General features: G+C 31.9%; 1 protein-coding gene across 5 annotated transcripts in view; it reads left to right on the top strand.

The window, feature by feature from the left end:
* Positions 1-14,925, top strand: part of LOC108694578 (multidrug resistance protein homolog 49-like) — a 78,822-nt gene that overhangs the window by 43,067 nt on the left and 20,830 nt on the right. For 2 of the 5 annotated variants that reach the window (XM_018204148.1, XM_018204146.1), the window contains 5 exons: positions 1,176-1,312; positions 10,029-10,098; positions 11,042-11,132; positions 13,895-14,088; positions 14,299-14,547. In XM_018204148.1, the coding sequence (XP_018059637.1) occupies positions 1,198-1,312; positions 10,029-10,098; positions 11,042-11,132; positions 13,895-14,088; positions 14,299-14,547 (719 nt within the window). In that variant the 5' untranslated portion in view covers positions 1,176-1,197. Of the gene's footprint in view, positions 1-1,175; positions 1,313-3,085; positions 3,419-6,185; positions 6,246-10,028; positions 10,099-11,041; positions 11,133-13,894; positions 14,089-14,298; positions 14,548-14,925 lie in introns of those variants that run through there. The other 3 variants (XM_018204151.1, XM_018204150.1, XM_018204149.1) reach the window with 2 other exon arrangements.

The raw sequence follows: 14,925 nt of genomic DNA, 5'->3' as shown, positions 1-14,925 counted from the left end.
TATATTATATATTATATTATAAAAATTGACATAATGTTAAATCCAAATCTATATTTTTTAGAATGAAAAAGATATAAGGAAAATAGTTTATAGAATTGAAGTTAGAAAATGTACATATTTAAAAATCTACATACACTCTAAGTATCGATGTAAACACCATGTAGTGTTTATATATTTCTCGTGTAGATATTAACAACATAGTAAGAATTATTATATAGATACGCATGCTATTAAATCCATACTGCATCAAGATCTATCGATTAAATTTAGCACTTCTTTATTTATTTGTTATACAAGGAAAATGTTGAACATGCGGTTCGTATAATTTCAAACGGAACCGGAATAGAACTCTTTCGCGTATAGACACGAGAGACGTTATTAAGAAAAAGCTCGCAATTGTGTGATCGCATTCGTGCAATCGTCACAATCCATTCAATCGGTTGAGGGCCGCGTGAAATGCCCCTCGTCAGTGCTTTTTCACTGCTCTAACGAGGTCTTGTTCATCCTTTTCATCATGTTCTTAAAAGCCTAGTGAGTCTTAACATCGTTCCTGGTCGATTCCTTTTCGCCGCCAATATCATCGTCCAGTTCTCTCCTTTAACAATACGAACTTGATATCCTGTCTGCATATCGGAAAGCTGTCGATCCGATATATCGAAAAAGCGAATCGACATTTTCCTTTTACAAGGGATCGCGGCGCGCGTGACCAACGTGACAGGGAACAGGATATTCCTTAAAAAGATGAAATGTCGAGTAAATTCGCTGTTGATATTAATGTAGCTTATAGTGACCGATCGATTAATTAACGCGGCTAGCACGGTGTCTAATCATTGTTTAGACGGAGAGTATTTCGTTGCACAAACATATGATATAGTGGATAATGACGGGAGTAAATAGGGGCACTATTGTGTCGCAGTTAGTATGACTAACTGCGACATGTTTAATTCAAGCTAACAGTTCAACTTCGAATCTACAAGGATTCTCGCTCTTTACTCGATATTTATGTAATTAAAATTAAAACGTCGAGAATACGATAAATGATAAAGATAAAAGAGGCAAAAGATTAAATGAATTAAGAATCAATTGACTGTAAATTTAAATTTTATCTGACTTAATTAAAGATTTAGATCATGATGAGATAATTTCACGATTTTCGTTTTTTCTTGTAATTGCAGAGTTGTTAATTAAGAATGCACAATGACGCAGCGAATTTATCCGTTGTCCACGAACCCCCGCGAGGGATCACCGGATATCCAAATGGAGACATTCAAAGAAAATCACTCCCCTTACCAAGGAAAAATCCTATCGAGATGTAAGTATTTTATAATCCGATATAAGCTCGTTTAAAAGCTTTTCCTTTATTACGTTTTATCACGTTAATTGATGTGAAATTAAGTTGTGAATGATCGATTGTTGGATTCATGAGAACAAAGTTTCATGAATTAAAAAATCTAATAGAATGTTACTTAATTTCATATCGTATAATGATATAATATGCGATTTTTATTAATCAAATTTGAGCGACTTAACTCAAATGGCTTAAGGCACAATTAGTCCTTGATGTATATTTGCTTCAATGTTTGCAGAAGCTTGCACAGCAGAATCCGATTTCGAATTAAACAATTATGATTATCCGTGATTATCCATTTGGATATCAATGTGGAATGATTATTTATCATCTCGCTTTTATATTCAATTATAGAACAAAATCTTTTATTAAGTATCTATTAAATATTAATACTGTATAGAAACATAAAAAACAGCTAGCATTCAACAAAAAAGAGACAAAAATAATTAATAAAAACTAACGCAAATGTCGGAGCGCATTACTCAAGTAGAACAATAAATCGCGGTAACATTAAAATGACGTCATTTTGACGTTATCACAAGTTATTGTTCTACTTGGATATATAAGCATTTATTGTTGAAATATTATGTAAGTATCACAATCGCAATCGCAAACATGTCGACCATGATTTTAATCCTCTTTAGTGAAAAAATACAGAAAATATTAAAGTATAAAGAAATATTATATTTAAAATAAAATATAAATTATATACATAAAGAACGATTTTGCTAAAATATTTAAAACTACATACAGATCTAAAAATAATTTTGTTGAATCATCAAAATAATTATGTAAGAAATTCAAGCATGAATAGCTATACTGTCAAATGTTATGACATTCTAATTCAGTGAATTTGAACGCTCTATATAACTATTTTGCTATTCCAAGAAAATTATTTTCAAATCTATATCTAGCTAAATTTTTAATATTTCTGTTAAAAATCTAACACATTAATTGTGTCTCACATTTTTGTATTTCATGATCGTTCCACCAGAGCGAGAGACTATCTCGTTTCGTCATAGTTTATGACATCGGACTTACACAGCGCGTCGTCTGTGCATGTAAGTTAGTCCGCTATATACCTGCACTGTGAAAAGCTCCTATTGTCCTAATTTACTTTAATAAATTAAATTTTTATGTCTTAAAGTAATAGTTGGTTCAATTAATTTCATGCGTTCACTGGAATAGGATATAGGTTCAGGATATGGGTTCACTGCGTGATACCACTATCTCTTTTGTAATCTCTGTGTTTTAGTCGTCCGAAGTGCGCGTCAAGAATTTCTCGATACCTCGTGATTCTCCTGTGAGAACTCCTAGGTATCAAGTTGTCGACCTTTTTTTTCTCGATACGCGTGCCACGATTTTGTTTGGATCAACAAAAAATTGCGAATTAGATTGAAACGAAGGGACAATGGCGGACTTCCTAGACACGAAAAACGTGACGAAGTTCGACGGAAAAAATTTCCAACAATGGAAATTTCAAATGAGAGCGATCTTCGTAGCAAATGATCTACTTGATATAGTTAATGGGACGACAGTGAAGCCGGAGACAACAGGAGAGCAACAAACTACTTGGTTACAAGAGAACGCCAAGGCAATGGTACTCTTATCATCCACGATGCATTACTCGCAACTGAAGTACCTAATTGCATGCGATAGCGCTGCTGAAATGTGGGCAAAACTATCGGCGATTTACGAACAGAGTGCAACAAGTAAATTACTGTTTACAAGGTTTCACGAATATAGCATGAAACCCAGTGACTCGATATCGCAGCACATCGCTAAAGTCGAAAACATGGCGAGAGAACTCAAGGTTGTCGGCGAGGAGATCTCCGATATTACAATAATGGCAAAAATCCTTGGATCCCTACCAGTTAAGTATAACGCTTTCGTGACCGCCTGGAATAGCGCAGAAACGGCCAATCAGACCATCTTTAACCTGACACAAGGACTTATCAAGGAAGAGACGCAACTCATTGCAACCGAGACGGCGAGCGCGTTGGCGACCGTCAATCTGAAGCAACACAAGGAGGGATTGAAAAAAAAGCAGCAACAAGGAGATGGCCCTGAGTAAGTGAGGTATAAATATTATAAATATCTATACTGTCATAACAAAGGGCACATTGTCCCAGACTGTAGGAAGAGATTATTAAAAGATTATTAAAAAGAACGCAATTATTAAAAAGATTGAGATGAAAAGAAACGCTATGTGTTAATAGGTACAGAGGCAGTATCGCGTATCTCGACGTTTATTGTGAGTAACAATGGTTCTATTGTTTTTCGAAGAGTTCTGAACTAGTTCTGAACTAGTGCAATAAGTTAAAGTGAAACAAACTATATCCGTTTCATTCTAACTTATTGCAGTGTACACCACTTTAGAATTTAGGATAGAAAAAGAATAAATCTAATGCTTCTGCGACCGATCACGTAAGCACAGACTCATGGTTCTTCGACAGTAGTGCTTCGCAGCACAGTGAGTTTTCGAAGGAAATGATTCGCGGAATTCAAGGATGATTGAACTGGTTTTCAGCATGAGTATTTTCTGCGACGAAAGATGTTTGACGCACTCAAGGAATACGAGATGATCCTTAATAAATTCAGTCGAAGAATTTAAATAATACGCTCTGATAATAGTCTGCGACGAAATATTCAAATTATCGTGTTCATAATTATTTGAAAATTATGTAGTATTCAATTGAAATTTTCCGCATCATCTCTCTCTGGAACAAAATGGCGTTTCAGAGCTTGAAATACGCATTATTGTCGAGAATGCTCGGACAATGTCGTTAGCAAAAAAATTATCTGCTTGTCTCTGGACTAAAACTGTCAATATGGTTGTTTTGTGTGCAGAACTTCATCTTCCTGATCGAAATTAACAACATGAAGACATAAACTGATAATAATCTTTCACATATAAAAATTTTCGGGTGCGAAACGTATATTCATGTTTCGAATTAACAAAGAAAGAATCCAAAATAAAAAAGCTATTTTTGTCAGTTACTAAGGCGACTCAAGAAATTATTGATTCAGAGATGAATAAGATAATCTCATCAATTAACGTCTCATGAGACATTAATTTTAAGTATGCCGAGTTTGCGCACACAGAGTTTAGTACACAGAGCATATCTTATCTAAGCGAGGAAAGCGTATCAAATGACAATAAACAGCTCGAGCAACCGAATGACTTCATTTAACGCGAATCGATGTGAGAATGAGCGACACGCGACGGATTCGGATGATAGTTCGCGACTAAATTTGAGAACCTAATTTATTGTTGGACGCGCCATGTCGATATGGGGCATTATCTTGCACGCTGAACCGAAAATATACAACGAAGCCGTGATTGGAAAAGACTCGGAAAAATGGATTCAAGCTATTCGTGAAGAGCTAGCAGCTTATAAACAGAATCGAATGTGAGATATAACGCTTTCGCGACCGTAAAGTCATAGAATATAAGTGGGTGGTTCAAAATGAAATTAGATCATCGGATGAAGCCACACGTTACAAATCATGCTTAACTGCTCAAGAATTTTCACAAAAGAATTAGATTATAATGAAATTTTCTCTCCTGTCGTGTGACGATTCTGTTTGAATGCTTTTTGTCAGCCGCAGTATGATCTTGAAGTCATAATCCGATGTCAGAACCGCTTATTTGAAGAGCGAATTAAAAGAAAAAATTTATATGCATGTTCCTGAAGATGTATACGCTCTAAACAGCAATTCAGTATGCAAACTTAATAAAACGTTATAACTAGAAACAAGCCGGACAGTGATGGAACAAAAAAATTCGATGCGTTTTTAAAATAGTTCAAATTTACTCAAAGTGGCGCTGATAAATGCATTTATATCGAATCAATCAATAATGATAAGGCGTATCTTGCGCTATATGTAGACGACGGTTTGCTAATGACCTCAAAATTGGAAACCATCAATCTAATCCTAGATATCCTAAAGGATAATTTCGACATTACCGCTAGATAGAGTCGATTATTTCGTGGAAATGCAAATCGACAGCAAGGCGATTTTCATTCATCAAATATTGAATCAATTTTGCATAGATTTGCGACGTGAACTGTCAACATATCCGCGAAATCCTACGTCACTTTAGAAAAGGTCCATAGCGACGATGAATTGAATGATATCTCATACCATGAGGCCGTCGGGCCGCTCATGTTCGTGTCAATCGTTTAGAGATCCGACATATAGCGCTGTCAGGCTTGTAAATAGATACCAGTCTTAGCGATACTCTCTAGATTTAGAAAAACATGGCAATCTTCATTAGCAAACCATCAAGCGAATTTCCGATATTGGAAAGACATCAGAAATCAAGGTATAATGTACAGAGACAGTGGGAACGGATTCAAATTGGTTGGTTTTTCGGATTCCAATTACGCCAGGTAAAGACATAATTTCATTTATTTATTTGAATTAGCGTCTTATGGTGCTCAAGACGACAGAACACAGAGTCTTAGCACTACTGAAGCGGAATTCGTTGTAGCGAGTGAAGCAGAATCAGAGGCGATTTGACTGCGCGAATTAACAATAATCAATGCAAAAAACCACTCTGTATGACAATCAGAATGCGAACAGGTTTTAACTAGAAAAGAATTTTATCAACGAAGCACGTTGAGATTCGATCTCACTTTACAATAGAGAAATATGCGAGCGAAGAAATTAATGTCTAATATGTAAGACAAAGAGCGGACCTGTTAATCAAATCAAGCGCGTGATCACTTCTAAGAATTTAATATCAAAAACGCTCAATCAGTGAAAATGTTAAACCCGATGCGTTGATTTGTATCTTTGCATTTTTGTATTTCATGTTCGTTCCACTAAGGCAAGAGACTGTTTCGTGTAGTCATAGTCTATGACATCGGACTTACACATCACGCCGCCCGTAAGTTATCTGCCATATACCGATATTGTGAAAAGCTCCTACTATCTTGATTTACTTTAATAAACTTTTTGTGCGTTTGAAGTAGAAAATGACTGGTTCAATTAATTACCTGCGTCCACTGGAATAATTTCAGCAAAACTATTTTTTCTATAAATGCTAATATTTACAGAGTATTCAATATTTATGCATATAATATTTTAACAATAAATCTAAACACTGCGCTCCGACACTTGCTTTGGCTGTCATTGATTTTTTTTATTAATTTATTCTTATAGAATAAATTTTTTTATTTCTATTTTTAATTATTGTTTAGTTCAGCAGTCGAATAGAAACAAGTAATTGTTGAATAAACATTATAATTAATATATCAAAGCTTTTTTAAACGAGCAATTATGGTTACTCATAAAATAAAATTCGTTTTTAATTAAATAAATATAATACTATAAACTTTTTCAAACGTTTCGACTTACGAAGTCTTCCTTAGTGAAATACATGACAACAACAACAAATATATAACAATATAATAACAATTTTTATATAACCTCGTTACAAAGTCAACGGACTTACAATAATACAACAATAAAAATCGCTCTAAGCTAATCTTATATACTTTTCTTCATTTAGATGTTAAATCGGAATTGAAATAAGTATCTAGTCAGAAGTTTGAAAGTCCAAATTATAAAAGTATGTTTTACTAATTCTCGGTTATTATCGAGAATCCAGCTCAGTTAACAATTTCATAAAAAATATATGACAGTCTGATCGAGAATTTCTTCAATGACTATACTATTATTCTGTATAATAAATGTCAATTTTTGTATAATAAATATTAATTAAATGATTAGTATAATTAATTAATGAATATTAATGAGAAATTATGTTCACAATTTACATAGAATACACTATTGAATTAAAATCAAACTCAAAAACTGTATATAATAAAACAGCTCGTGCTTGTTAGATGTTTTGAAATGGACTGATATTATAGGTCAAAGATATATAAATATATCATTAAGACAAGTATCTAAAACAAGTATGTTCAAAAACATTACGAGTCTATTTTTCTATATTGATTCATACAGACTAAAATAATGCGTAGTAGAATGGACACTAAATGAAATTCGTATAATCGTCATAGATTTAATTTTAATTTTATTAAACTAACTTTTGGCATGAATATTACTTGTTTTTATTAAAACAATAGATTGACAAAGTATAGAATTGCGCTTATTGAAGCGTGTTTGAAACTTGAATTTTTGAGACATTATAAAAATCACGATGTCATTCCAGCTCTTACTTAAATTAAATTAAATTACAATAACTTAACTTAAATTACAATAAAAAGTTAAATCTACATCATCATATATCTATTAGAAGATATCTTCGGACAGATTTCTTCGAATTTTAAAAAAGAAATTACTAGACATTGAAATTTTCAATCTTTATAGAAACATTGACTTTTTGCAGAAAAGATTATCCTCTATAATTTGGAACTTAACAAATTCATTACATAATTACATTTGGTTTAACATCCTTGACCGATATAATAATTCATTCTATAATTACAAAAGAGATTATTATTAAAACATAAAAAGAAATTTAATTTGTTGGTACACAAGAATAAAATTGATAATTCCAAAAAGATCCAACTGATACAATTTTCTTGCATCTTAAATAATAATGATAAAATTAGTCCTAATAAACCTGTTAATGAATCCCTTAATCAATTCAATTTGTTGAGATTTCGATACCCTATCACAGTTTATAATTTATTTATTACATTAGTAATCTTATTCGTAATTGATCTAATGAACGTAAGGAAATACAATCATATTCCTTATTATCTCACCTTTATTTTCATTGTTTGATTTCACTTATTGCTCTCAGTTACCATTGTAGACTGTTACCATTGTTGACTGCTAAGTTTTTAATTTTTTATTTTAATTTTTTATAATTTAAACTTTCAAACTTCTGCCTAGACCTATTTCAATCCGTAACATCTAAACGAAGAGAAATAAGTATGTAAGATTAGCTTAGAGCAATGATTTTTATTATTGTACAATATTATTGTAAGTTCATTGATTTTGTAAAGGGTTATATAAAAATGTTGTAATGTATTTCACTGAGGAAGACTTCATAAGTCGAAACGTTTAAAAAACTTTATGGTATTGTACTTATTTAATTAAAAAACGAATTTTATGAGTAACTATAATTGCTCGTTTAAAAAAGCCTTGACATATTAGTTATATTGCATTGCATGTATACGAGCCTATTTTTTTATAGATAATTGTTTTATTAAAAAATTATAAAATGATAAAATAATTTTAAAGAACTAGTCCAAAGTGAAAAATCATAAAAATATACTGGATTATTATGTTTTCTGTCATCATTATATAATCATATTATTATGCTTATCATAATTATGTGAATATACTTATCATAATTATATAGATAAAATTAAAAATATTATTACTAATAGCAAATTATATACTTCTGCAAATCGCTGCTTCTTTCACGATTAATATGATTAATAAAACACGATTAATAAAAAAATATCTAACTTTTTAAAAAAGGAAGGTTTTTATTGAAAATAATTGTACTACTATGCTTTTTTAAGCAAATAGACTAATATACTTAATGAGTATTACAAGTTCTCACTTAAGTTCCGTGATAAAAGTGAATTACGAATTATTCAATTAACTTACCGCCTGCGAGGAAAATGTATTAAGAGGCACTAAATGTCTTACTGTTGAAATTCCGAGGACTGGCATTCGTTTTAATGCTTTTACGAGAGTCACAACTAAGAAAGTTTCTCCAAAAGACAATCGATTACAGATCCTGTAAAGTATAGGGGTCGTGACAGTGCCGTAATGAAATTTCGAACCAGAATTGCAAATAATAGAAATCTCTCTTTTATTTAATTTCTTTTTATTGCATTATTTTATTAAATCCGCGTAAACGCACAGTGAAAAATTCTTAAAATAATACATATTTTTCTGAAAAAAAAAAAAACAATAATCCGTTTTCTGTCACGCTAAATATCTGCCTTCGATAATTTCTAAAATAAATTTTGGCGAATTTATGCTTGATGTGGCGAAACATAACTGACACTAATACGCCATCTTCAAGTATGTGGCACTGTTATTACGTTAGGTGGCAAAGCTTCCTATATTCTGATCGTAGATTTGTCGGGGGAGTTTCTAACAGCAATTACGTCGCTAATGGAGCCCCCACAGAGAGATGCTGGTCGACTTTCGCCAAAGTCTCTCATCCAGGACTACTCTTCTGATTCCTGGACTTTGCGACGACGACGTCGAAACTTCCTGTGGATCCCGGATAGTTTTTGCGCTCCCGCCGAGTTATCCCGGAGCATCCTCATTGATCTTTAAATTGCGGATTTACGGAGATCCTCCGTTTGATTCACGATTTCTGACCCAAAGGGACCTTGGATGAAATTCGTCGAATAGTTTCCTCGACACGGCAATAACAATTTTTATCTAAAAATGCGACCGTAATGAAGACAAATAAAATTATGTGTCTGTATTATTAATGGCTTTATTATTTATCTCTTAGCAGAAAACATAATAATCCAGTTGTATGACACGCGTGATATACAATTGGAAAATGTATAAAGACACTTCATATTATTCATTTATCTCGTTATTGCCATGTTATCTCGCCGTTAAATGCAATAAACAGATATTATTATTTGCAGCACGCTTTGCATTTAAATGTGTCTGTGGATTTTTTTGTGTGTATGGTATCTTGTATATCTCATTTCAGACACGCGACAAGACAAGGAGAGGGATAAACACGAAGCCGAATACATGCTACAGGAAAATGGCAAAGCAATGTATGAATAAGCTTGTTATAGATTGTGTATATATATCTAAAAATAAATACGGGACACGTAGAAACTGGATAATGGATCATTGTGTGCGACAGGGTCTCGCCAACTTATTAACGTTTTGACACGGCCAGGGAGGCCACATAAAATTTTTACGGACCGTATACGGTTTCGTATGGGGGCAAACGCATGTTTTTTACGAGAATGCTTCCGGCATCGAAATCTTCTCGTCCCTTTTATCGTAACTATAAAAGTAACCGCGCCGCGCCCGTTTATTGCTCCATTTTTTACGTGGCTGCACATTCCAGATGTTATGAAATGTCCTGGTAACTCCTAATCCATTCCGATATTTGTTGGATTCTTTAAATTCATTTCTCTACCATCACAAGAAATATGTTGTTATTCTTTCTGTCTCTAGCAAGTCGACGAACAGTGAAAGTAGATGAGATCTTCGGTGGATTTTTTGACAAATTTAAAATGATATGTCACATTCTCTGAGAATTTTGTTAAACGAAATATATATACGGAAAGAGTGATTTTGATGAAGTATCTAAAAATTTAGCTAAATATACAGTCTAAAAATAATTTTGTTAAATCGTGAAAATAATTATGTAGGATATTCAAGTATTATATAATTAGGAATGCTGCAAAAAATTTTGATATTTATAAAACTGAAAAATGTATTTGTACATTTATATAACATTATTAAGCATTAAAATTCATTTTACCTAAAAATAGGACTTTTTTATTTGATATTTTAGTAGTTCTTGAGTTACATAATTGTTTTGATGTCTAATAAAATTATTTTCTGTATCTAGCCAAAGTTTTATAGACATTTTAGTAAAATCGTTCTTTTCATGTAGAAAAACATGGGAAAAATTTAGCGAATATAAATATCGAATATTTATTTTAAGGATTTGATTAACAATCGATTTGCATTTGTCGATAGGGAATTTATGTCATCGGAAACGAAAGAGGAGGAGGAGGATAAACCAGCTTCAGAGTCGTCTTCGCTGGTACCTGTGCCTTACTATAAACTGGTGAGTTTTCCCCGTTGGAATAATTTATAAATGTGTCCTCAGTCGAATTTTAAGCGCGATACTCTCTGTGGCAGAAGCCGATATATTTGAGGAATCAATATATATGGGGTGTTCCTTATCGTTTTACACTCTTCCTTTCTTCTATAGATAGATTCTTTGTTTAAAGAAGCCAGAGCCGCTTTTCTGAATATTAATCGCTTTACATAGGAAATATCAGAGCATTAAATATCTTCTTAAGATATTTAACTGTAAATTAAAAACATCAATTTATTGTAACCACATCATAAAACCAATTGTTAAAAACAAATTATTTGATTTTTAATAGCTTACACAGTGCAATTATATTTTGCTGCAATTTTAGGTAAATTTTTAAACGAGTAAGTGGATCCACACACAAAAGAACTTTTGTATAAATATTTATTAATTTATTATTCTGTTAGTATAGTAAAATGAATTTGATTTAATTTGTAATGTTACTTTCTCAACAAATTTGTAAATAAGTATTACAAAATACTGTTTCAGATAAAAATCAAGGCAACCAAAAAAATTAAAGAATTTTTAAATAAGAGAATTGTGTTAAAATTTTACAGATATTCGAACGTATCATAATTAATAGAACAATCTTTAAAATTTTTGATTATAGTAATTATAGTAATATTTGAGTTGTAACACATACATCTTTAAGGTATCGACTCTAACAAAGCGGATGAAAGGAATGCGATTGGAAGTTTGGCACACCCTGTATATTCTTTTTCTATATCGCGAAATGGACCACGCAGGATGGAGTGATCCACCGGCAAAGCCGTTAAGAATGTTACTTCTTTCCCGATCACATCGACTGTGGAACATCTTTGAATGAGCGACAGTGATTAATGATACTGCTCTTTGTGATAAACGACAGTTAATGACTCATTGTCAGGATACATTTGTATAATTTTCCGCATTATAATTCTCACTTAATAGACCGTAAACCCTCTTGTATACTCGAGAATTAAACTTGGACGATATTTTTCATAACATCGTAAATTTGAATATATTTTTCGGTCAATTATGATTGTTCTTGCGTAGGAGTAGGTTGCGTGGCTGCTCGTTAATCATGGTTAAGCCGAGTATTAATTTTCCAAGCTAAATCTCTCGGAAAGCACAAATCCACGTTGCTGAATCATTCAAAAACGCGGGTTTACCACGTCGAATAACGTGCTTGCTCGAAACTTTTGGAAAAAGAACACTTCACGTTTCAAACGCACACTGATCTCATGTTTTCTCTCTCTTTTTCTCTCATATTCCTATGGATACATAACTCAATAAATTTCATATATCTGCGCTATTTGTAAATTATAAAGTGTAATATTTGCAACAGTAAATTGCATTGCATACGTGACTACACTTAAAGAAAAAGAAAGTTATCAATTTTATAATTGCCACTACTACTACGTAGTAGTGGCAATTATAAAATTGATAACTGTATGACTCCTACAGTACAAAATTGTACAAAAGTAACATTGCTACAACATTGCATGTTGCAGCAATATTGCGAAGATTTTACAATATTGCTGCAAATTTTGTATGGGAAGTTTTATATGTAGAATTAATATACATCAGTTAATTAAATATTATATATTAATTAGTTAAATTATTTAAACATAATTCAATTCTTTTGAAGTTATTGTAACTGCAATAACTACAAAATAATAAAATAATAAAATAGTTTATTTAACTGTGTAAATTAATTCTATATATAAAATAATTGTTATCTTTTAAATTGGCATCGCTGTACAAAAAGAACGATTTCATTAAGGTCTAACAATTTATTTAACTATATACATTTAAAAATAATTTTATTAAACTATCATGATAATTATGTAAGGCGCTTAAGCAAGATGAACAATGCTGCAAAAAATTTTTAAATTCTACAGCTAGCTTAAGTATCATCTTATGAAATACTCTATATGAACCTGGCATCCGATTTAAAAAAAAAAAATTGTTTTGATACGCATTAAATTAAGCTTGGTTTGTACCCGTTTGTATCACTTTTCTTTTCGTTTATACCTCAGGATTAAAAATTATAAAGGGTTGAAAAAATGCCAGCATCCCTCTTTAAGATATTTTTATTTTAAATTTGAATAGCTCTCACTCCTATATTGAAAATTCGATATAATCATCTCTTTGAAGATACAAACGAAAAGAAAGGCGGTACAACAGGTACAACCGATCCCGAAATAGCAATCCGTTTACAGATTTAAAATATCATAAGAAATGGCGAAGTTGGCTCTCTATTTTGAAAATTCGGTATAGTCACCCCCTTGAGAGTACAAACGGGTACAAATGATTCCGAAAGAGCACTCATTTACAGATTTAAAATATATTAAAGTGGAGTGCTGACATTTTTTTTCAATTCTTTATAATTTTTAACCCTTTGAGATACAAAAAGAAAGGTGGTACAACCGAACTTAATTTAATGCGTACCAAAACAATTTTTTTTCTTAAAATCAGATTCACATAGGTTTAAGTAGTATCTTATATAATTATTTTGATGGTCCCACAAAATTATTTTAGAGAGATTTGTATCTAATTAAATTTTTAGATATTTCAGCAAAACTGTTCTTTCCGTTTTTTTCTAAATGTTGTAACTGTCATTTATCACGCTAAACTCTCCTATTATTACATTCTTAAATTTTTTACATTACTGAAAATCTTTATTATACCATATTGAAAACTTCTTTCATTGTAACTATATTTTGATTGTTCCAAATTTATCACAGTTTCGTTTTGCGACGTGGGGCGAGTTGATGCTGATCCTCTTAGGTCTGATACTGGGTGGTTTTGTAGGCCTAAGTATTCCAATTGCCATTATTCAATATGGAGAATTCAGCAATATGCTATTGGATCGTACTAAAGAGAACGACACGACCACACTAACCGTCATATTACCATTATTTGGTGGTGGAAAGATTTTGTAAGTAATATTTTATCTTTTTATCTTTCTTTGTAAGTTAATAATTATCCCACGAAATATGTTTTATAACAATAAGAAAAATATGTATTAACAAGAACAGAAATATATATTATGGTGTAATAGATTCCTCAAGATAGATTCTCTTAAACATCGGATTGAAGGGACAGCAGAGTGTTATTTTATTCTGACACGAAGCGTTATTTATTTCAGATATCCTAATGCAACTTACGAAGAAAGAATGAACGCTCTATATGACGATTCGGTGGCCTTTGGCGCTTCTTGCGCATCAATATCAGCGATTATGTTCGTTCTTTGTATATTTATGATCGATGTACTCAATATCGCCGCATCCAGACAAATTTCAAGAATTCGTAAGATATTTCTAAGAGCCGTTCTCAGACAGGACATGTCATGGTACGATACGAACACATCAACCAATTTCGCAAGCAGAATCAACGAGTGAGTTTTCATCTTATTATTACGCAAATGCACCATATCGTATCGTGGGTTAAAAATAACAGGAATTACCTCGATGGCAAAATTTGCATGGGCTTGTTTATTCAATCCTTAAATGCCTTTTCAGTATGCCATATCGGTTTTTCTTTTTCCAATATTTTTTCAATACTCTTTCTATATGCTTTCTATATGCTATATGTAATTTTTTTTATTAATAAAGATACATTTGCTTGGTACTGTTTTTTCGGGGAAAAACGGTTTTGCTAAAAATTTAGCTAGAACTGGAAATAATAAAAATGATTTGAAAATAAATAATTTTGATGATCATCAAAATAATTATGTATTTAAATTGATTATTAGAATGTCAAACTTTTTTGCAGC

Source organism: Atta colombica, unplaced genomic scaffold (genome assembly GCF_001594045.1).
Source record: "Atta colombica isolate Treedump-2 unplaced genomic scaffold, Acol1.0 scaffold120, whole genome shotgun sequence".
Taxonomy (NCBI): Eukaryota; Metazoa; Arthropoda; class Insecta; order Hymenoptera; family Formicidae; genus Atta; species Atta colombica.
This window is presented reverse-complemented; position numbering and strand designations above follow the sequence as displayed.